General features: G+C 40.5%; 1 protein-coding gene across 1 annotated transcript in view; it reads left to right on the top strand.

The window, feature by feature from the left end:
* Window positions 1–22,080, top strand: part of plekhm3 (pleckstrin homology domain containing, family M, member 3) — a 41,867-nt gene that overhangs the window by 4,154 nt on the left and 15,633 nt on the right. The window contains exons 3-6 of the mRNA XM_008432787.2: window positions 4,171–5,268; window positions 14,606–14,751; window positions 15,012–15,205; window positions 20,594–20,657. Coding sequence (XP_008431009.2) covers window positions 4,171–5,268; window positions 14,606–14,751; window positions 15,012–15,205; window positions 20,594–20,657 — 1,502 coding nt within the window. The remainder of the gene's footprint in view (window positions 1–4,170; window positions 5,269–14,605; window positions 14,752–15,011; window positions 15,206–20,593; window positions 20,658–22,080) is intronic.

Below are 22,080 nucleotides of genomic sequence, written 5' to 3'. Positions count from 1 at the left end.
CTAAGATTTTAGTTTTCAGTTTGTAGTTTTTTACCCACTTTTGTCTCTGACCCCTGGTCTGTGGCACCATTCTGCTTGTTGATATTTTGACTGCATTTGAACCAGGCTTCTTGGAACCAACCAGAATTGTAACACACACTTTCACCGCTCATGTACACTTAGCAGCAGTTCTTAAACCAGAGTAGTTGTTAAAAAATGTATTATCAAAGGAACAGCGTCCTTTATTTTCATGTTGAAGCGCTTGGGTCCGATATTATTGTTTTCTGTTTAAATCATCATTCATAGATCTGCGGGTTTAAATGTTTTAGAGAGATGTCTCCTAAAAGCTGAATGTGTGTCAGGTGGTGATGAGAGCCATGTTCTGAACACTTTCAGCCTGTGGTGAGCATATTGTGGTTCCTTTATTGCATAATTGGAAATTCTGTTGTTTCCTACTCTTGGTTTCACAACACCTTCAAGAAAAATCTTCAATAGCAACATACTGTTATTGTTGATGAATATTGGTGTTTGAGAAGTGACCCCGCAAAAGCCTTTATTTTTGTCTCTGTCTGTTATTGCTCCCTTGCTTTCCCATGTAAGCTGCAGTAAGCTCTTGCAACTAACATATTCTTCACCCAGCACATGCACTAATAACCTGGCAACGTTTATGAGGTGGCCATTGTTACTTCATCCGTGTGCGTGTGCTTTTACAGTTTTGCCCCCCCCCCCTGGTGTAATTTCTCTTATTTAGGTGAACTGACCCTTTAATGACATAGCATTTGCCTAATTGAACATTGATGCTGCAAATTGTTCCTTTCTCTCTTTGAAGATGATGTCACGCCCTCTGTTGACCAAAATTGTTCAACCTGAAGCATTCTTGATTCTCACCAGGCTGGCCCTTACCTGAGCTAGCCTCCCCTCCACTTCCCCGTTCTGATCGGCAGTCCGTTCAATGAAAAGCTTTCTCAGCTTTTGAGAGGCTTATGGAGGACAGAAGTCCCCGACTATTTGTACTGCAGATCGGGGCGTGTGCTGTACTTAGGTTGAAGCATCCCCAGAGAAAGCAATAATGATAGAAGATGATGATAACTTAAAATGACACAGCTGTGGCTTGACCGTCCATATTCAGACTGAGAGCGCTACACACACACACACACACACACACTCGCAGAGAGCTCATTTGTTTGTGTGTTTTGGCTATCCGAAGACCTGAGGAGATCCGACGGGATCCTGAGGGATAATAGCCCGTAATCCTGTCAGCAAATGGACTCAAATGAGGCGAGAGAAGAGGCAACCCAATTACCCAGCCGCTGATACTGGCAGGATTATTTAGTATTAGCATATGTGTGAAAAGGTATCAGGCTGTTTAGACTGGCGAGATGTGCATTGAAAGACGAGAAGTAGGAAAAAGACGGTAATAAGCAGAAGCCAAAGTGATTTACTGGGCCTCGCCGTGCCTCTTTATTCACATAAATAACAAAAAGGGGGCCTGTTTGCCTTTCCATTAGTGACAGCTGGGGATGTTTAGATGGTAAAAAGAAACAAGTAGCACAGATTTATGTAAACAATGTGCATACTGTATGCATTTAGACCATGTGAGATTTCTTTAGGATTCATTTTGGTCTTGATTAGAGAAGATATTTCTTGCTTCTCAGAATTGTGGCATTTTTTTCCTGAATATATTTTAAAAACTAAACTGTTGATACTGAGTTTGTGAAGTAAGGTAATTTGTGGCACGTTACGTCACTGAGACAGATCATACACAGAAGCCTTACTCGTCTTAGAAAAACTGAGTTCATTTAGCCTTTCAAGAAAATCAATATTCATCATCATGTTGCTTTTTATTTCAGAAATATGTCAAAATAAGACCTGTTATTGAAATATTACTGCTGAGAATTTCGGTGACATTTTCAATAGCAACAAAATACTATTTTTTAAAACTCTTTTCCTCCTTTACCCATAAAAGTCTCCCAACTGCACTTGGTGAGCTTTGACCACCAAAAATACAGCTTAGGTCTTAGTCTTTTTTTCTTACCATTGCACACAGGCGTTGTGCACCAAAAATGTGCCATGACTTGAGTGACAAGAAAGGACTTTGATTTAGAGAATAGTTGTATTAATTTATAACAGCAGGTAAAACCGTCAAACTGGAAATTAGTCTGTTTTATATATCAGAGGTCTGCAGCATGATTGAGTGAAACACTGGAGAGTTATTTAGCGCTGTTGAGTGTGAAGTATTAGCTATGACTGAAAGCCTGTGCGTATGGATGTTGGACTATTATTAGAGTTCGGTGTAAAAACCCAGCAGGTAGCCATGAAGGCTAATTAAATAAAGCAGTTTTCCTCTCCGCTATTCCTAATTCTCATCTCGACTCTCCCAAGCGTAAAGTCTGCCAATCAGTTAGACCCGATTCCGGTTAATCCTATTTGCATATTTATTTTGTCCCTTTAGCAAAATCTTTGTTAACATGCAAGGTCCGTGATCCTGAGTGACTCCATGTCTGCTGCCGGTTTGATAAGATTGATGACAGCCTGCACTCGCCACCCCGAGGCTAACCAGAGCCGTGAATTATTTCCCCCTTACGGCTTTCTAGATGAGTGATCCGGTGCATTAAAGAAGCAAAATGCATTTTTTCCCCGTTTAGTCTGTGTATTGTGCTTTACAACTAAATGAGATTGTGAAGCTGCTCTCTTAATTAAATCTCTTAACCCAGTAAGAATACTTTTCAGGTTAAATCAGTTTTAAAGCGTAAACAATCATGTTTTAAAGCTGAAAATGCTTTTCCTTTATTTTGATAAAAGGTAAAGGATTAGGGCTACACAATACAAAGAAACCTTGCAGCAGTGATAAAGGTGATATACATTGTGATGACAATATCACTTGCCATATATGTCCATTCTTTCCTCTTCTTGTCATTTGTTGCAGTTATAAACCAGGGTTTCATTTTAATTACATAAATTTTGAGAGATCTGCGATCGATACTTACATGAGAAATCAATCTTATCTATCTTAAAGTCTGAAAATCAGCCACTGTCCCATTTTTGTCTGCTGTGAGAGAGCACTGATTGACGGACCCACTCAAAATGCCACGTCTTCACATCTGTGGGTAACAGTAGTCACCCCACTAGGAGGGAAAAAACTAAATCGTCAGGACAGATTTTTTTAAAGATCAGATCAGCCAGAAAATTGCAAATTGGTGCACCCCTAACTTTGTCATTAGTGTCAGGTGGGAGCATCAGTTCATTGACCCAATATTACATTTGCATAAAAAATGCAAGTTCATAACACTTGGAACTTATTATTAAGAATAAGAAAGTAACTACAGTTCTCTGACAGCACATCACCTCAAACCTGCGTTGCTTATTCATTTGTTTTTGTCTGTGCAGTCTGTACAGTCTTCAGTGAGCTCGTGTCTTTCTCTGCTCACTGTGTTTTCCTAGAAACAGGGATCCAGACTTTAGTGATCAGGATGCATCATGTTTCTATTTTAGACATTATGAAGCCTGCTTTGCTTTCTTCCCTATTTTAAGTGCTGGTGTTTGTTGCTCCATTTTTCTTTAGTTCTGTTTCATACTTTTGCTATTTGTGTGAAAGCTGAAACACATTTCTGAGTTTGTTCTGCAGGTTACTAATTTGTTCCTCTTTTTATTGGTTTCAGTATTTTCATTGCATTAAAAACGTTATTCAGGATTTCACAGGGCATTTGACAGCATTATATTGATTGTTTAATTAGATTGACTGTCATTGCACAGAACGCAGATTAATAGTCAAACAGACAAGGCACATAAGACTAAACACAAGTATGATCTTGTTGTCTTTACCTTTATACTCTCTTACCTTTTCTCCAACAGCAGTAGTGTGAACAGATGGTGACTGACAGATCTCAGTCTTTTGACTGTGAAAACGATTCCAAGTCAAATTTAAGGAAAACCTGGTGGATAGTCCTGTAGGCAGACAAAGTGCCTGTAGGACTGATGATGAGAAACATTATCATTATCAGAACAAAACAAAGAAAAACCTTTTTTTGATCACTTTTGGAAATTCTGAAGACCAGCTCCTGTAACTCCTTGTTTGGGTGCGGAGAAGCACCAGCTGGATGATCATTGGGTTGTTTTTCTATACGTTGAATGAACTGATTCCAAACATACAAATATGAGTCATTTATCTCATTTCTCCTTTTCTGTTTCCAGTTGACAAGAGCAGCAGCAGCAGCAGCGTGGTGAAGCAGGGCGAGATGGAGCAGCGCGAAGGCCCACGGGGCCGTTGGACATCCTGCTACGTTGAGCTGACTCCCTGTGAGCTGCGGCTCTATACTCTGGACAGCAGTGCCAATCGCCAACTGGGCACTGCCTACTCTCTGTCGCACTGCCAGAGCGTCATCGCCCCGGCACCCTGCAGCCAGTCCAGTCAGATGAGCCAGCCTGGCGACAAGCGCACACTCCAGGCCTTGTTCTTCAACAGCACACGTCTCCAGCTGAGGGCGGCCAACCAGTGGGAGGCGATGGAGTGGCGGCGGCTGATGTGGGAGAAGGTTCAGGCAGCGAGGCCCGCGCGGCAGGACAACCGCAAGCATAAGAACAGCGTGGAGATTCAGCAGAAGTTTCCCGTACCAATGTCTCCGTCCTCGTCGCCCTCTCCCTCTGGGCTCGACACCCGACCCGACGGGGATAGCGACACCCCAACTTCATCCGAGTCGTCGCTTTCTGTGAACTCTGGAGTGTTGAGTCGGCCAACCACCCTCCCTCTGTTTAACCAGCGCTTCCAGGATGTGCTGAAAGCTGGACTTCTCCACCTGCTGATGGATCAGAACAACTGGAGGGCCTTCACCTTCGTCTTGACGAGATCTGCTCTCCAAGCTTTTCCGACTGAAGGCAGGGGGTCCGTGTCCCAACCGGTCCTCCAGTTCTCCCTAGCTTCCTGCTCGTCAGTACAACAGGATCTCATACCAGAGGCCGGAGAGTCGTGGGCGGATAAATGGCAGTGTTTCCAGGCCGCTTTCCCCAAACAGATCCTCAAGCTCAAGGCGGATGATCACCTGAAAGCCCAGGAATGGGTGGAGGCGCTGCGGCAGGCGGTGGCCACGCAGAAGCCCATGCAAGAGGACAAGAGAGAATCAGACGGACCTCCTGGTCTCCAAGGAGTGTTGTTGAGGTCCAAACCATCAAGGGACAGGAGGCAGAGGGAGGCCCAGAGAGCCAAGCGGCAGTCCGTCACCACCAGTTTCCTCAGTATCCTCACCTGCCTGGCTGTGGAGAAGGGGCTCACCGCTCAGAGCTTTAGGTGTGCAGGTAAGTGACGTTTACAGACACAACTAGATACCTACTGAGATCATTTCACAGCAGAAAGTATAACAACATACTTTCTGCTTCTTAAAACAACAGACGAGCATCATATGTATTACCAATACTTCAGTGCTGCATCATGTCAAGCACAATCATGACTACAGCATTGCCTCGGCTGCAACAAACTGTGGCCCAAAAGTGTGAAGCTGTCCTCGTAAAGATGTTTACTGACATTGAAATGGGCTAACCAAGTCTGGCTTTAAATGTCTTTGGTTAGTTTAAATGTCCACAGGACCCACGGGCTAAAAGAGTCACGTTTACAGCCCTAAAAACGAGGACTGGTCGACCTGAACTAGCAGTTAAAAACGGCTTCATTGGACGTGCGATATTTTGAGCCTCCTAACGTGAAACATTTTTAGCATTCCCCTGGCTTATCTTCTGCTTGTGTAGCCTCTTACCGTCAACATGAGACTTCCTCATCCAGTTCTACGAAAAGCTACTCTAGACCCAAATTAAATATCATATTTATAAGGCCTAACGAGGAGGTGTGTAGCCTTTTATCTCTACTTAGCAGTTAGATCAAAACTGGTAGGAGATTCCTTCATGATGTTCCCTCAGTCTAAAAGCCCTTTTAACGAGATGAGCTGTGGGGAGCGGTGCTCTCTCTAACCCACCTGTTGCTGTGCTCTGCTGATCACCTAGTTGGAAAATAATGTCCCCAATGCTCTTTCTTTGAAAATAGCTCATCTTGAAAAAGACTGTTGCTGTGTGAAAACTAAAACAGCTCCATCCGTCGCTGCTGTTCATGTTAACACTGTTTTGAAGCTGCTGTTGGAATGAAAAAAGCAGCAAGTTTGTTAAAGAGTCTTTTGGCTACCTGAGCAGATAGCTCGTCTAATTACCCACAAACTTGTACAGTGATATTGTGTGGAGTAAGACATGTAGCTTAAGAACTACTATTAAATGTAGCAAATGATTAGTTCATAATAAATTCATCTTGAACAGAAGGTATGCTTCACATTTTTTTTACAGTAATTCAGAGCTGCAACTAATAATTACTTTATTTATCGATTAATCTGTCAATTATTCAAATGATTAATCAGTTAATCGGGTAAAAAAAAAAAAAGCCATATTCTAGATTTTTAATTTAAGTTTTTCTTGCACAGTCTTAGAAATGCATTAAAAGATGCCAATAAACAAACAATTCAGTTCCTTTTGTAAGCAGGAAAATAAGCAATTTATTGCTTAAAATGCAGTAATGCAGCCTGTCTTCACTTGATCATTTGTAACAAAGGATGTAACTAAAAGAATAACATTGACTTAACATCAATACAGTGTGGGATGATTATATACCAACCGTATTTACAGACAAAGTTTTTTTTTTTTTTATCTTAAATGTAAATGTTTGTTTATTTTACAGTTTTACTGCTCTGAGGTTGTCGTTCCTTCAGCAAATGGCCTTTCTGTTTACGATTAGTCGATTACCAAATTATTTGCGATTCATCACTATTAATCCCATTAATTGTTTTAACCCCACAGTGATTATCAGCATGTCACGTTCCAGTAATGGCGGGAATTAAAGCAATTGGATTACGTCATGCCTTGCTGCTTTAACTTTTTTCTTTAAACGTCTTTACTCAACATCATATTATCTTTTTATAACATTATTATTACATATTTACTTTTAACTTGTGCATTAATAATGTGGACTTGGAGTAAAACATGGAGGTCTTTCATCACGACTCCTAAACCACTCCATGACCTTGGTTAACTTCACTTTTGTTAGATTTTCTTTTCTTCTTCTTAATGTACTCTTAAATCCCTTCTTCAGATTAGGACTGTTAAATCCCTGCCTTCTCCATTAATATTCCAGTTAGTCCTCATACCAGACCCTTGGACAACCCCGCGAATGGCAGGCGGTGCTTTTACTCCCCCTGGGTGTGAAACGTGGGCTTCCTCTCCCTCTCTCTTTTGGAGGGCTTTGAATAATCGCCGCTCACCTCCCTTTTTATTTGTAACCACTGGCTTTATTAATGCGGGTTCTGTCTGAAAGGACAGCTGAAACGGGAACAAGGATGGGGGGCCGTCCGGGGCCAACTGATGATAATTGGCGGGCTTAAAGCGTTGGTGGAGAGGAAAAATGGATGAATGAATGAACCTGTGGGTGAATGAGAGCAAATGAAAGCTGCCCGGGGGACGCTACAGTGGACAGCTGTGAGCGGAGGGGTTTGTTGGAGGGGTTTCAGGTCAGAGCTGGATGGACGGGACAGCTGGATACGTCTGTTTTCTATAGAGCGCGCACCTCGGCTCCTTCAGCCCGTTTATTGCTCTCCTCTTCTACCTTTTCATTCTGTTTGCTTTCACCAGTTCATTCATGCTCATAGCCATGTCCTGTTTTTGTCTCCGTTTCTCCCGCTGTCCACCCGTTCAAAAGGGACAGTATCCCTTCTTGCTCTCCTGCTGTGTTAATTAGCAGAAACCTGCAACTCTGTTTAAAAATTTAGATTAAACAAATTTTATTTTAGATTTTTACAGGCAGTTTTTTTTTTCTTTTACTGCTTTTCCTCCTTTTTCACTCATCCAGCATGAGCTACTTTAGTACTAGAGCTTAAGGTGACATGAAGTTTCTTGACCCCGGGGTCTTAAACCTGCGGCTCTGGGGTCCCATTTGGCTCTTTGAGTCCGCCACTGTGGCTCTTAAAAAAAGAAGAAAAATGGTTTTGCTGTTGAACAAAATAGTTTTCCTGTAAGTTCCTATGCATGCAACATCTACAACAAGCTTTTAAAAGTAACCAACTTCAAACTGTGCTACCTATCTTTATTCATTTTCCATTTTATAGAAAACAAATAAATTCTAGTTTCATTTCCTTTGCTTTCATAGTGAAACATTTTATTTCGGATGTATTTATAAAATCACTTTTTGTGGCTCAATATACGAGTTTTATTTTGTGGTACTGATTGCAAACGTGGCTCCTTGAATGAAAAAGTGTATCCTAGATGTAGGTTCACCTACTTTAAAGGCTGCATACTGTAAAGCACTTACAGAAATATTCCAGTAGAAAAGAGGGATGGATAATTAGTTTTCCTTTTTTAAAACCTGGGTGTTCTGCTATTTTTCATTTTGTTAAGATGACATATTTCAATGAGAATCAGATTGGAGACAATCTGATATTTGTTTTAGGTTAGCTGAGACAGCGGAGGTACAGATCTTAAATATGTAATCTCATATGAATCTGACGTTTTCTTCTCTCAGGTCTTTTCTGTCAGGCAAAAGTTTGTGTTGTGTGCAGACATCTTCACTGACTTGACGGTGGTTAAGGCTACAAGCAACAAGCTGCTAAAACAAACAGCTGCTACACCCATCTCCAGTTTCCACTCTTATTTTCTTAATCTCTCTTAATCTGATTTTCCAGCATTTGCTGCTTCCATCCACATACGTAACAAACGACTAGTCGCTTAGCATCAAAATGTATTCAGCTAGCTGCTGTACATAAAGCTAGCTACTTTTTACATTCCTTTTATAGGAAATGCTTTACGTTTGAAGACTGACTCCCCGTTGCTGCCTTAACCTCTCCACACATGTGCGATTTACACACACACACATCGCCTCCTGATTTGGTGGCCCCTGTTGTTGCACTGGAGCCCGTTCTCAGGCCCCTGATTTACCATGTCAGTCCATTAGATTCGAAAGGCGGGTGTGGCGGGTGTTTCGAGTGAAGTGGGAATCGGTAAATTCAAGGGAACTGCGGAAGTTGGAGGTTCACTTCAAAAGATTGACAGTCTCAGACGCACACACACACACACACACACACACACGCAATCTTAGACTCTCCATTTGTTCACATTTTCATTTGAGTGTTTGGTCGCTATGAATGAGGAACATCAAAGCTCACGCTTCTCGTCTTTTCAGTTTTAATTCACACATGTACAGACCAAACACACACACACAGCAGCGTCCTGTCAGAGGTGTGGTGGTTTGAACCAGCGGCGGGCAGATGAAAGCAGGAGTCCTCTTCTTGCCCTGATGTCATCTCCCTCTCTCTCCCTCTCTCCGTATACCTCTCTCTCAGTCTCTCTCCCGGTGTGAACAGGTCAAAGTGACCCTCTCTCACTACAGAGAGCCGCAGTACAATCGGTGGACCTTTGAGCCACGTTTGAATTCCCATTCATCTTTCCCTCTGTCCCTCTTCCTCTTCATCCCAGAAAGACGCATAAAAGATCAGAGACCAGCAGAAAATTCACTTGTTGCTCTGCTGGTTGAACTGTTATTTGTTACTCGAACATTCAAGAAGAAGAAAAAATTAAATTAAATAACTGCGTCAGGTTTAAGGTAAAAAATTGGGCTTTGTACGATCTTTAAAAAATCAGAACTGAAGTTGAAGTTTTTGTGTTTTGAAAACTTGAAGGCCATGATGGCTCCTCTTGATGGTTCCTCTTGTAATGCCATTGACAATAATGTATACTTCTTTGTCAATTAAATACCCCAAAATCAGAAGAGACCCTTCAGAACACCCAGAAATCATGGCGTTCTTAAATCCCCAGTACTGAGTAATTCTTTTCTAAGGTGTTCAAGCTATTTTAAGGGAACATTTCATGCAGATAAATTGATAGAGTTGATTTATCTGCGTTAGTTTAGCAGTTTGAATACAATCTGTCCTGGGACACACTGATGGATCACCAGTACATAGAAGGAAGGTCGTCAAGGTGAATTATGAGACTGCATTGGACAACATCTGTTGTTAAGTTTTGAGTGTTAAAATCACACATCTTTCAAATCAAGAGCATTTTTGGCTTTTTCTTTTTTAAATCGCTTTCTGTTAGACTCATCTAGAGCTTATAAACTCCTCTGGTTTTTATGGAGTTATTAGGCTGCAAAACTCTTAAAGGAACTGAAGCAAATGTGAGCAAAGTATTTTATTTGTGTTTATATGTGGCAGGATGCCAAGATCGAGATCGGTCAGGGAGGATTTTCAGGCCAGCCTGGAAAAGTTGTGCTTGAATCTCTTCTGAATTAAGCAGGAGTGGACAGATGAAAACTCGTTAAATCAGGGACTGTGCTGTGTTTTATTTTGGTAAACGCAAGTATGTCATCTTTGTTAGCTCATCAAGCCGTTGTTTACAGTACTGAGGCAAATTTAAATGGGCAAATTATAGCTGTGTGATCAATTTAATTGAATTAGGTTTTTTTTTAAAGGCAAAAAGAGGCTGCGTCAGTCCAAAAAAATAAAATAAAACATGTTTAGTTTAAATTGTCCCTTAATTTTCTTTGGTTAATTCACTGTTAGTAAGCAGAGACCAAACTATATCAGTCTGACTCACAAAGTCCTCAAGTTAGATTTTATATGCATATAATATAAACACTCCTTATTTCATAATAACAGCTCAGTGATCCAAGATTTTACAGCTATTTGCTTCTTGTCCGTCTTCCACCGTGCAGCTGATGTTTTCTGTCAAACTCGTCCTCCTCTGCAGAGACGCTATAGCGCGCAGTTGGACAAACTCTTGGCTCCGTGCGTTTGTTTGTGTGGGTGTGTTCGACCTCTTGTGCTCATGATATAGAATTTGAGGTAAAGGCTTTCTGGTTTCGCGAACGTCTCTGGGCTTTTTTACGTGTGCCTCTTTGTTCCCGCGGTCCCGGCCGAGGCAGATTAAATCCGAGGCCACATATGGCCGGCGAACTGCTCTGGTGGTTTGCTGCTTCCTCGAAGTGACACAGTGTTTCCCTGACTGCTAACCATGGCCCCGGCGTGCTGGCTCGCCACCGGTGGACTGCGGCTTACTGCTAGAGCATCCACCCCAAACACCAGCATGAGCTCACCTCTATAATTAGCCCAACTTTATCGAAGCTATAAATATGCACTATGGATGTTGTTTTTTTTTTTTTTGTTTTTTTTTTAAATGGTATCTGCAAGAAATCGTATGTAGGTGAGTCTCGGTACATTACAACGTCATTGAAGTGTTTTTTTTTTTTTTTTCTCGCTAATTCAAGTCAAAAAGTGAAGCTCATGAATTCATTTCTCACTGGTTGGTGGTTTTTCAACTTTCATTTCTGTCCATTTTGATTTACAAATTACAGTTCCTCGGTTAATTTCAATGCTACATCAGACAAACAAGAAAAACCAGGTTTAGTACTTACTGGTTCTCATGTTAGCAGGTTTCTTTCTTTATTAAACCAGTGCAGGTTTCGTGGAGACTGAAAGGATCAATGGCAAACCAGCCAACACAGTGTCGCTGATGTGTTGCCGAGTTACACTTACAGTCACGGACGTGAATCATCCGTACCAAAGCGTTACGAGACCAAACGGCCGGGGCTCTGTGTCGGGATCGTAGCTGGAAGTGCACAGGCCTTTGCTCTCGTGTCAACGCGAAATGGATTTTACAGCTGCAGAATATGTTTCTCTTATGGCGAATAAACTTTGTAGTGAGCCTTTGAGACAGGCAGCTATTGTATAAGAAATAAATTTTTTACAAATTTGAATTTATTACGTAGCTGCCGTAAAACTTGCCGTAAAACTTGACCGTTTTCTTCTTGTACTTTTATCAAAGTACAAGAAAATCACAGTACAAAGGTGTGTCCTTGCACCCAGTTTCTTTTACCAGATTATCGATGTGTTTTAAAAATTCATCCAAGCTCTATCTTTTTAACGCTAGCAAACTTTCTGAAAGATTCAATTTTATACACATGTGCTTGATTTCCCTTCTATTTCTTACTTGTATTGTAAGAAATTAACCATTTATGAGGAAACATGTCAAAGTAATTTTTGTTACACATTTTTGCTTTGCTCACTTAAAACACCACTTTGTAAAAATACAACGAAAAAGCCAACAGTGCTTCACCGTTTCTACAGACTATAAATCATGAATGTCAGTATATGGTTGGTTAATCTTTAATTTTATTAGGCTTGTGTCCGTTTTTAGATGTAGTTTTAAGTCAAAACTGTTAATTTTTGTGGTTTCCATTACCACAGAATAAATATATATATATATATTTATTTTAATTTTGATTTGAAATCTCTAAGAAATACATAGAATTAAAGATTTGATATTTTAATTCTTGTTTAAATTGAGTGAATTTCATTACATATTAGCTAGAAAACATGAAATGCCAGTAGAAGAAGTTTTAAACTTTTTATCTTCAAAGCACAGTAAACACAACCCCTAATTATCCCTAATTATCACATAATTATTGCGATTCCTATGGTTTAGTGGTGGAAGGTTAGTGAGATGATCTTCCATTTTAGCAATTTAAAAGAACCAGCGCTTAAAAAAATAGTATTTCCTTAAAATACAGAGCCGTATGTGTGATGTTTGTCACTGTTTTCTTGGCCAAATAAATTCCGGGTGCAGTTTTTGAAAACACAACTTACGTGTTGTAACATAGAAGTTTGGGTGGGATAATGATGATACTGTCAACAACTACAGTATCTTCACTCAGAGGCGTCTTTAGGTTTGTTGCAAGACTGACTGCTACAGGAGATCCTCTCTGGCCGCAGCATCACCATGTGACACAGTGTTTTCCCTTTGGGAGAAATGAAGTATTTATGAACAGAATTGTTGTTGGAAACTCTGACAAACTTAATGAAGCTCCTTTGGTGAAGTTTAGATGTTTAACATTAACGTAGCATTGTACCCCTCGATATAAACAGCTTGAATTTGAGTTGTTTTAAACGGCTAAAATCAGCTAAAACAAGTGACTGCCTGTTAGCCTTTAACGTCTCTAACGATTTACAACTTCTCTCTAAACTCACAGCAATATGACAGTCTCTTATTAAACGTAAGGAACTAAAACTGATAATGACTCTATAGGATCTCTCTCAAAAATAGGAACAGTTTGGCTGGATACACGGGAGCGATCTGCTCTGTTTTAGGCTACAGCATTAAACATGAACCAACAGCTGACATGCTGGTTATCAAACACCCAGAAGACACCCAGAAGTCTAATATTTGCTCTGACTTTGGCATGCACATTACGTTATGCTATAATTTTAACGGTTTGGCTTATTTGTGTTTTTATATGGGATCCAGTGACGCAACTGATTTAGAAACAAAACTGGAAAGAAAATAACTTCTCCAATAAAGAACTGTGAGGATAACATTTTACAGCTTCAGTGCGTCTCTTGAGTTCCAGCATGGGTATCTTTTTTTTTTTCTTTTATCAGATAAAGGATGAATATAGCTTTAAATGTTGATTACAGCATTGTTTGTGCTGATCAGATGACACAGAGATAACAGGAAGCTAGCCGAGCCACCTGAGCCGCGTTGGCTCCCTGCATCTGTCTTAATCTGTCCGTGTTGTTGTCTCTCCTTCGTTCTTTCCTCTCATCTCTCAGTAGTCTGTTCCTTCTTTTATTCCACCTCGTGTTGGAGCACCGTGGACATGCCGACACATGTTCAGCTACTTCCGTCTTTCTTTTTTTTTCTGTTGTTTTTTCTAGCTAAGGTTCTGCTTTTGTTTAGAAATAAACGATAACCATCTCCCATTTCTTTTCTTCCGGATCTTTCTATTTCCCTCCAGGCTTTATATCCTCTAAGATGGTGTGGATAAGGGACACCTGTTGTAGCCCTTCAGCTCTCCGATGTTTGGGTGTTCCTGATCACAGAGCGGACCCGGGTGTTTGGGTGAAGCACAAACTTTAAAGGGTTGAGAAGACAAAGCAGGCCAGGGAAGCTATCAGGCTGAATAGTAAAAAAAAAAAAAAGGTCTGTAGGAGTTGCTGGTGTTCAGAGATCTTGCTTAGTTAGGGTTCTTGTGATGGAGCTACAAAAAAAGGATTCCTTCTGATGAAATGGACAGGAAGATTGTTTTTGAAGCTCTAAACATTAACTTTTAAATAATCTTTCTTTAGTTTGGGTATGTTTTTTTTCGTTGAAGGGTGCATGAATGCGTGAATACCTTGGTATTGGCATCTATTCCTAATATTTAATAAAAAATGTTTTAAGTTGTTACATAAAAAGATCTGCAGAATGGGCCATTTTTTTCAATCTGATTAATCAATTACTAAAATAATCATTAGTTGCATCCCTCCTTCTTTCTTTTTAAGCTTCATAACGTTCTCCCTTAGCATCATGGTCTTGCCCCTCGTTCTTTGCAGTTTTTAGTTTTTACACTTTCCATAAATAAAGTCTGACTACCCAAAGATTTACTGAAAGGTTTTGTATTTTGGCTTCAAGAAATGGCTACAATGACGTCTGAAAGGTCTGAAATTGTAAATCTGGAAAATCCAAACGTCTTTATTTAACAATATAAGAAAACCATATTCATAAGCAGCGACTGCCCCCCATTCTTACTGACTCTCTCTTTCTCTCTCTGCCTCTCTCTCTCTCTCTCTCTCTGTGTCCTCAGGCTGTCAGCGTCCGGTCGGCCTGTCCAAAGGAAAGGCCAAAGTTTGCTACTACAGCGGCTGGTACTACTGCCAGAGCTGCCATCAGGACAACTCCTTCCTCATCCCCGCGCGGCTGCTGCACAACTGGGACACCAGTAAACACAAGGTGGGAAAGCACACACAGCCAGCCTGGCCTTGTCTCACCATGTAAAGAAAATCACCAGGCATGTCTAAATCTCATAAACGAGCGTGTCACATCCCGCCTTTTTAATCTGCGCAAACCGCAGCCTTTATGTCGGGCTTTTCTTTAAGCCTGCTTCATCCAAAACACGCATGGAAAGTACAGCTTGCTTGGGATTATGTGTAATGTGTTGGCGGTGCTCGGTGCACACAGCCCAAGAATAAACTCTTAACGTGCTCCTGCAGGTGTCCAAACAGGCCAAGGAGTTCCTGGAGTTTGTGTACGAGGAGCCGCTGCTGGACATCCAGCAGCTCAACCCCTGCCTGTACGAACACTGTGAAGCGTTGAGCTCGGTGCTGCGCCTCCGTCAGCAGCTCCAGTCGCTCAGGGCCTACCTGTTCAGCTGCAGGGCGACGGTCGCCGAAGACCTGAGGCGACGGTAGGTCGCCTGAAACCTCACTTCTGCTTTTTGAGCCCTCGGCGATCACGCCGCTCTTTCATTTCAAAAGAAAATTGAGAGTGAAAACGAACTCTTCTGTGCCCTAAAACGCAGAGTCGGCACCTGAATTTTAAGTAAGCAACCAGGTGAGAGGCTCCGGGTGGAAAAGTATTGCGCTGATGAATATGTGTCAGCCGGTAAAAGGTTAGTTAATCCTGAATGATGCAGTGAGCAGCTGCTCTTTCCTTAAACAACCTGAAGTAAACATCCTGAGGCTCTGGAAACGATACAACTCAGAACCATCAAAGCAACACAAATTAGATCCTACATGAAGGGGGAAAAAAATAAAGAGAAGATGGTTGAGTTTACTTAATCTAGTTCTCATCTCATATGAAGTTCGGTCCCAATTTGTTGAGCATTTTCATGTGAGCACTGCAAGTTGCTCACATGAGCAACATGAGCACCTAAAAGATGAAAACTTTCTGTAGTGAGGCTTCGACTGCAGCACATGAGCTTCAGTTTATGCATTTTAAACGTTAAAAAGAATCTTTTCTGAAAGGAACAAGCTTGGCAATAATGTGTAATTACGAGTGGTGTGTACTTACTGAGCTCATGTAAAAAGTCGTTTACAGAAATGAGTTTACTGGCTTGTTTTCTCACACCTGTGCTTTCTGAGTTTACTCTTCATAAGCCTTTAAATATGAACAGTTAAAATACACTGACAAAACAAAATCGGTTCTGATGGCATCTGAACAAATATAACTTGAGTTGTGTCACATGGCAGCTGTCTAGTTCGGTGTGTTTGAACTAGACAGCTGCCTGATGAAAACCCCTTAAAAAAACTTGTTTTAAGGTGAAAGGTCGGACTGTAAACCTGGTGGAGCCAATCAAGGACAGCAAATTGGGTTTGTTACCCCTAGGAACAATTTCATGTTACGGCAGGTTGGAAACTAAAATAAAACTATAATTTTAATGAAAAGAAACCCTGCAGATGAAATTCCACCAAATACTGCAGCTCTTGTACAGCTTTTGACAACAAGACACCATGCACGGTACGACTGCAGCTTTTAGGTCTAACTTTGCTTTTTAACAAAATACAAAGTCGATGTTTGTGTGATTTGTGTGTGAGGCAGACGTCCTTTTGTTTATTAGACAATTACACAGAAAATATGGTCAAATGTGATTGACAAGCTATTCGGTTTTCTTGATTACACATTCACTGCCTAATTTGAAAAACACAAAAACAACAATAAGAAAAAAAAAAGTTTCGGTCCCTGTACAATAAACTAAAAAAAAAATGTTTAAACAAGAAAAATAAATTACAACACAATGTACTCACAGCAGTTTACATATATTTCTTCCATGATTTAAATTAGCAATAAAAGCTTTAAAAATATATTTTAAATAAAGCATTTAAAACAAAAATAGCAAGTCAGATTACTTTATTTCTTCTTAAGGCCATTTGGAGAAACACTTGAAACTGATGAAGAAGGAAGGAGAACAAATAAATCAATGAAAACATGATGCTTTATAGGTCAGTTGAACTGGCCCCAAGTGTTTTTTTTTAAATTATTATTATTGAAGAAAAGTTAAAATAGCAGGTCCATTGCCTCCACTAATAGTAAGTGGTGAAATTTTCACAAGCTGTTTTATATATTTAAATATTTGTGATGATGCAAACCTCTAACATTTCCTCAGATGATCTGTGTGATTAATATGCTAACATTTTCATAATCAATTGACAGCACTAGTAAATACACAAAAAATATTAATATTTGCAATAATAAGATTGCAAGGGACTGCTTGGAAGCAAACTCTAATAGGCCAGGTTTTCATGACCTCTATGCATGTCATGTATTCGGTTGGAGGGTTGGATTTCCTTTGATGCTTTAATGGCATCTGCAATCCTTGCGCTCACAGGAAGAGGTGGGGGCATTTTGATTATGGAGGAAAAATAGAGGAAAGAGTCAACATGTGGGTTAATCATAACTGTCGCCACAATATTTTCGTGTTACTCCAATGGTGTATTTGCAAAGAATACCAAAAACCTTATTTTTACCATTTGTGATTGGTATATTGAAGGCGTTTCGGCATTAGGCTGAACCTTACATTTTTGCTTTATGTAAAACTTTGACATTAATGATTCGCTGAATGAACCGGACGCATACGTTTATTTATTTATTTACAACTTATCACTAGTTTGGCCATAATTTTAGCATGCAGTAGTGTAAACCTACCCCTCCCTTCTGGTTTGTGACATTTCGTCTCCTTTCGAATGACGGCTGCGGTGAAAATCCTGAAACGTTACTTTTACATTCTCATCAGCAAGTTTCAAGTATTTTCATGTTACTTTGCTCGACCAAGGTCAGCTAAATAAAGCGAGCTGCTGCTCAGAGAAGCGTTGCGGCTTTCTGTGTTTACTTCTGTCCCATTAGCCGATGGCGGCCAGCGGCCCACCACTTCCAAACACTCCAGGATTGATGAGGTCTGTGGCGCTAAAACCTTCCTGATGTCATCCGTCTACATGGGGGACGGGGGTCTGAAAAGAGAAATCTGTGGACACACGCGCACGCACACAGACACAGTTTAACTTTTACACCAAACTGTTGAAGCGGTGCTAGTGCTAACTACGCTCCAGTTCTTTCTGTTTCCACAAAACACACCAGCTACACCGGCACCGGCTTCCTGCTGGACCAGAGGAAAGAACCGCTTTCGTCAGGTGCGGGGGGCGGGCTCCCGGGGAACAGCAGCCAGCCAATCAGAACGTCGTGAGCGAATTGTTATAAAACTGGAGCTTAATAAATCTTCTTCTAAAAGCTGTACACTCCTGTTTTGCTGCCGATGCGGATAAATAAATAAATAAAAAATGAGCGGATTAAAACTGTAAACTGTCACAAGCACAGCTGGTTGTTTAAAGCTGTTAGTAAACTATGGTTGGAATGATAGGGCCTCGGTTTCCAGGGATACTGGGATAAATAATGTTGTGGTCAAGTTGACTCCATGTCCTACAATCAGTTCACAAAAAATGTAGACAAGTAGACGAGCCGATCTGTTTTTGGAGGGATTCTGGTGCAGTTTTTTTTAAAAGTAAATAATGGTGCACAGTAAGTTCTGCTGTTGTCCACTTGATTATGAAGTGATATAGTTTTACAACCTGAATCAAACCAGGATTCCTCCTTGTGTGTAAAATGAATGTACATTCCTGTAGCTGAACTTTGTCACATTTTATCACTTTACAACCTTAGATAACTGTGTTCTAGTGTGATTTTATGGGACAGAATAAGTCACAGTAGTGCATAACCTTGAGGTGGAAGCAGTGTGTAGTGAAATGTGCAAAGTTTGGGTTGATGTTTAGTAACGCAGCTCTGTTTTAAACACTAATTTTCATCCCCTACTTCCTGGTTTGTTTTCTCTGTTTACTAGTAAGGATGATTCCTGAACTCTCCGGGTTACAGAGAATTTTTTTTATAGGTTTATTGGAGTAAAACTTTTCATCAGCAACTTTGCATCCTGACAGCTTTTCTGACACTTCTCAGCAACATGATTGTTGAAAGTTCAACTAGGGTGAGATAACTTGGTGATAGAAAGCCTTGATTTGCCACCTTCGTGCACACACCTTGACACTTACTTCATTCTGCACACACTTAGCGAAGTCAGACCTTCCTTTGGTAAACCATCATAATCCCAGAGTGATAACACTTTTAATAAAAGGCGTGTCCCGTGCAGTGGAAAAATCCTTCAGGATATGCTGCTGTAAAATGTAGACTTGAGGGATATTAGGTCTTGCAAACACAAATATTTAAGTAGTTGCTATTCTGTGTGAGGCCTTTCTAATCTAATCTTCTGATGTGTTAGCTCTCAAGTGTTTCTAATCAAGATCAACACGCGCGGCACAATCTCAGTTTTTGTGTCTGCGCGTGTTTGTTGTCGTGAATGCTGATGTGGTAACCGTTGGTAACCTGCCAAACATCAGATTATCGGTGGCGCCTATCGCCGTGGCGTGTTTGGATCACACACGTCTACGCACCACAGCGACACTCATCACAGCTTCAGACGGGATTTTAACGCGGTGCCGTCTATCTTGGTTGTCTGAGAGGAGGCCTATGTCTTCACACACTGAAGACAATCTTTTATTATTTACTATCTCTACCCTTATTCTGATCTTGAAGTATTACTGCTGCAGGAACATGCAAGATTATTTATATTCCTATAACCTTTTTCCCTTTTTATGTTGCAACAACAAACTTCAGTGGGATTTTGTGTGACAGACCAACACCAAGTGACTTGTGGTAAATTTTAAACAAGACTCCTAATGGATCCTTTCAACAGTGGCTTTTCTTCTTGCCACTCAGCAGATTCTCCCAGCCAAGCTTTCATGGGTCTCCAGGTTGTTTCTCTGGTTGCTGCTCTCTGGCCTTGTCAGTCAGTTTAGGGGACGATCATGACTCTGTGGGTTTGAAGTTATCCCATTCTCTTTCCATTTCCAGATTGAACATTGCTCCATGGGACGTTCAAAGGTTGGGATGATGGTTTAAACCCTGACCCTTAATCCTTGGCTGTGTTTCTTGGTCTTCTTGATGTTCGCTTAAACCTCCCAGGTTTCCACAGGGCCGTCAATTTATACGGATTGACAGCTTTATACACACAAATGGACATTTTACTAATTAGATAGCCTGGTAAAACCAAGCCAATTCTTCTAATCTTTGCTTCGTGCAGATGGTCTGCACCCTCAAAGTTTTAATTTTGATCCAATCGCTAACGTTTGGGCTGTTCGGCCCTATGAAGCTTACTAGATATTGCTTGCACTGTAAATAATCATCCTCTGATTAGAAGATAGCAGTGCTGGCTGTTGATGTTAATTCAGTATTTGGAAGCGTGGCCAACACGGACTGAACGACTTCCTACACTTCCTCTCCTGCCATTGCTAAAACTGCAGGCAGACTGCAAATCTAAAACAATGCAGAAAATTGTTGTCATCATTCACAACTTCTCCTCCTCTTTGCTGATTGGACCGGTTGAAATTCTACTGTTGGAATCCACTTCAATGGGAGAAAGACCAGACGGAGCACTGAAGGGAGATGAGAATTGAGTGTAATGGTGTAGCAAGGCGACGGCCTGGTTACTAACTAGGTTGCATATGAAGGGAATCCTGAGGTTTTATTTAGAGGTAGCAGGGAGTCAGATGTTTGCATGTTAAGATAACAACAATGCTAACAACCGTGTGCCTGTTCGTGGCACATAATAAACTATACTGGGGTCAATCTCCTCTTTATCTGATGGGAAAGGAAAGATTCAGAGATGTTTTCATCAGCGTAAAATTACTTCATGTTAACCAGTTGATCTGCTTTGGGGAAAATGATGTAGTAAATGTTTTTGTGTCTCTAACAGGATTTTTCCCAGGGAATACCTTCTACAGCACATCCACCTGTACTCTCTGGCCGACCTGCAGCAGGTACACATTTACACACACAAACATACATGGGAGTTGTAGTCGTACACAACAGATATGATGTGTTTTAGTCGCCGACTAAAGACATATAAACTGTTTTTCATACTCTGTTTATCAAGGTAAACCTTCCTGCTTAATGTCTACTAACTTTACCAAAGTTATATCTCTTAGCTAGCTTCATAATATTAAAAGATTTTCTGATTTTCTTCAAAATCAGAAATTTACATCGATTGAGATGAACATGCCTTTAAACAGTTTGTAGCCTTCTGATTTCACAACATTTGAGATAATTGGAGACAAATTTAATTCAAATTCTCTGTTTGGTAAGTTCATTGATAACCATCGTTTGGATAATTTCACTATTCTAACCAAATGTTTAAACAATGGATGAGATTCAGTTTTAAGATGGATCTCCATATTTAACAGATGGGTTTCTCTGACACAACAAAAGTAATGCCTTGCAAAATAATGCCTTGGCACAATATTTAATATGACGTTAAGTTTCAATCGGCTCATTTTATTTCGGTAACATATGGCCTGTTGAATGGACTCTAGCTTTTTTATGCCCACACCGGATTTATGTTTCTAATAGCTGAGTATGGCTGAGTATAGCTAAAGTATGTGGAGAGTTTTGGGGACATTGTTTGATGATTAAGAAATTAATCTAAAAAGATATTTATTATATATCGGGGTTCACCGATAAATCGCACTGACAATAAATCTGCCTCAATTTTCTTAATTTTGGGAGATTTGCGATTAGTCGATATCTTAACCACTAGCCACCCCAATGTTGCTAATCTAGCAACTTTGTCACTATATTTAGAAAAAAATGTACATATTTAAAATTGAAATTGGCAGATCAGGCCTTTTAAAGATTGGTGATCAGCCAGAAAGCTGCAATCGGTGCACCCCTGCGTATAACTAACATCATTGCCCCAATTTTCTACAGTAGCAGTGCAATATGTTCTCAATTGATGCAGCTCTGATATTAGAAAAATGGGACATGCAATCTTTTATTAATAATTAATTAACAGCTAATTAATCTTTTGTTGCTATTTTTGATGTGGAAAAGCACGTCAAAAGTAGCAACAAGACAAATAAAATCCTCATTGATAATTAGCTTGTTGAATTAATTCACATCCAAGTTTCTGAAAACTCGTCTTTCAGCTCTGAAACAGTCAAAACACCTCAGAGGATTATTTGCCTAACGATTGTTTTTCCGGCTGACCGTCCTCTGATTTTGTATCTGCTCACCTTTGTCTCCAGTTTGTTTTAAAAGATGTCATTGTTTTCAGCTTCACATGAAAGACTCACATTTTTGTAGCAAAAAAGAAAACGCGGCCCGGCCTCCCCGCAGTTCAGCGCCGAGCCGTCAGACTGAGTTGGGGGTCTGAGGAAAAGCGAGCAGAAATGACTGAAAAGTCCT

This window comes from Poecilia reticulata, chromosome 2 (genome assembly GCF_904066995.2).
Source record: "Poecilia reticulata chromosome 2, P_reticulata-male-v2, whole genome shotgun sequence".
Taxonomy (NCBI): Eukaryota; Metazoa; Chordata; class Actinopteri; order Cyprinodontiformes; family Poeciliidae; genus Poecilia; species Poecilia reticulata.
This window is presented reverse-complemented; position numbering and strand designations above follow the sequence as displayed.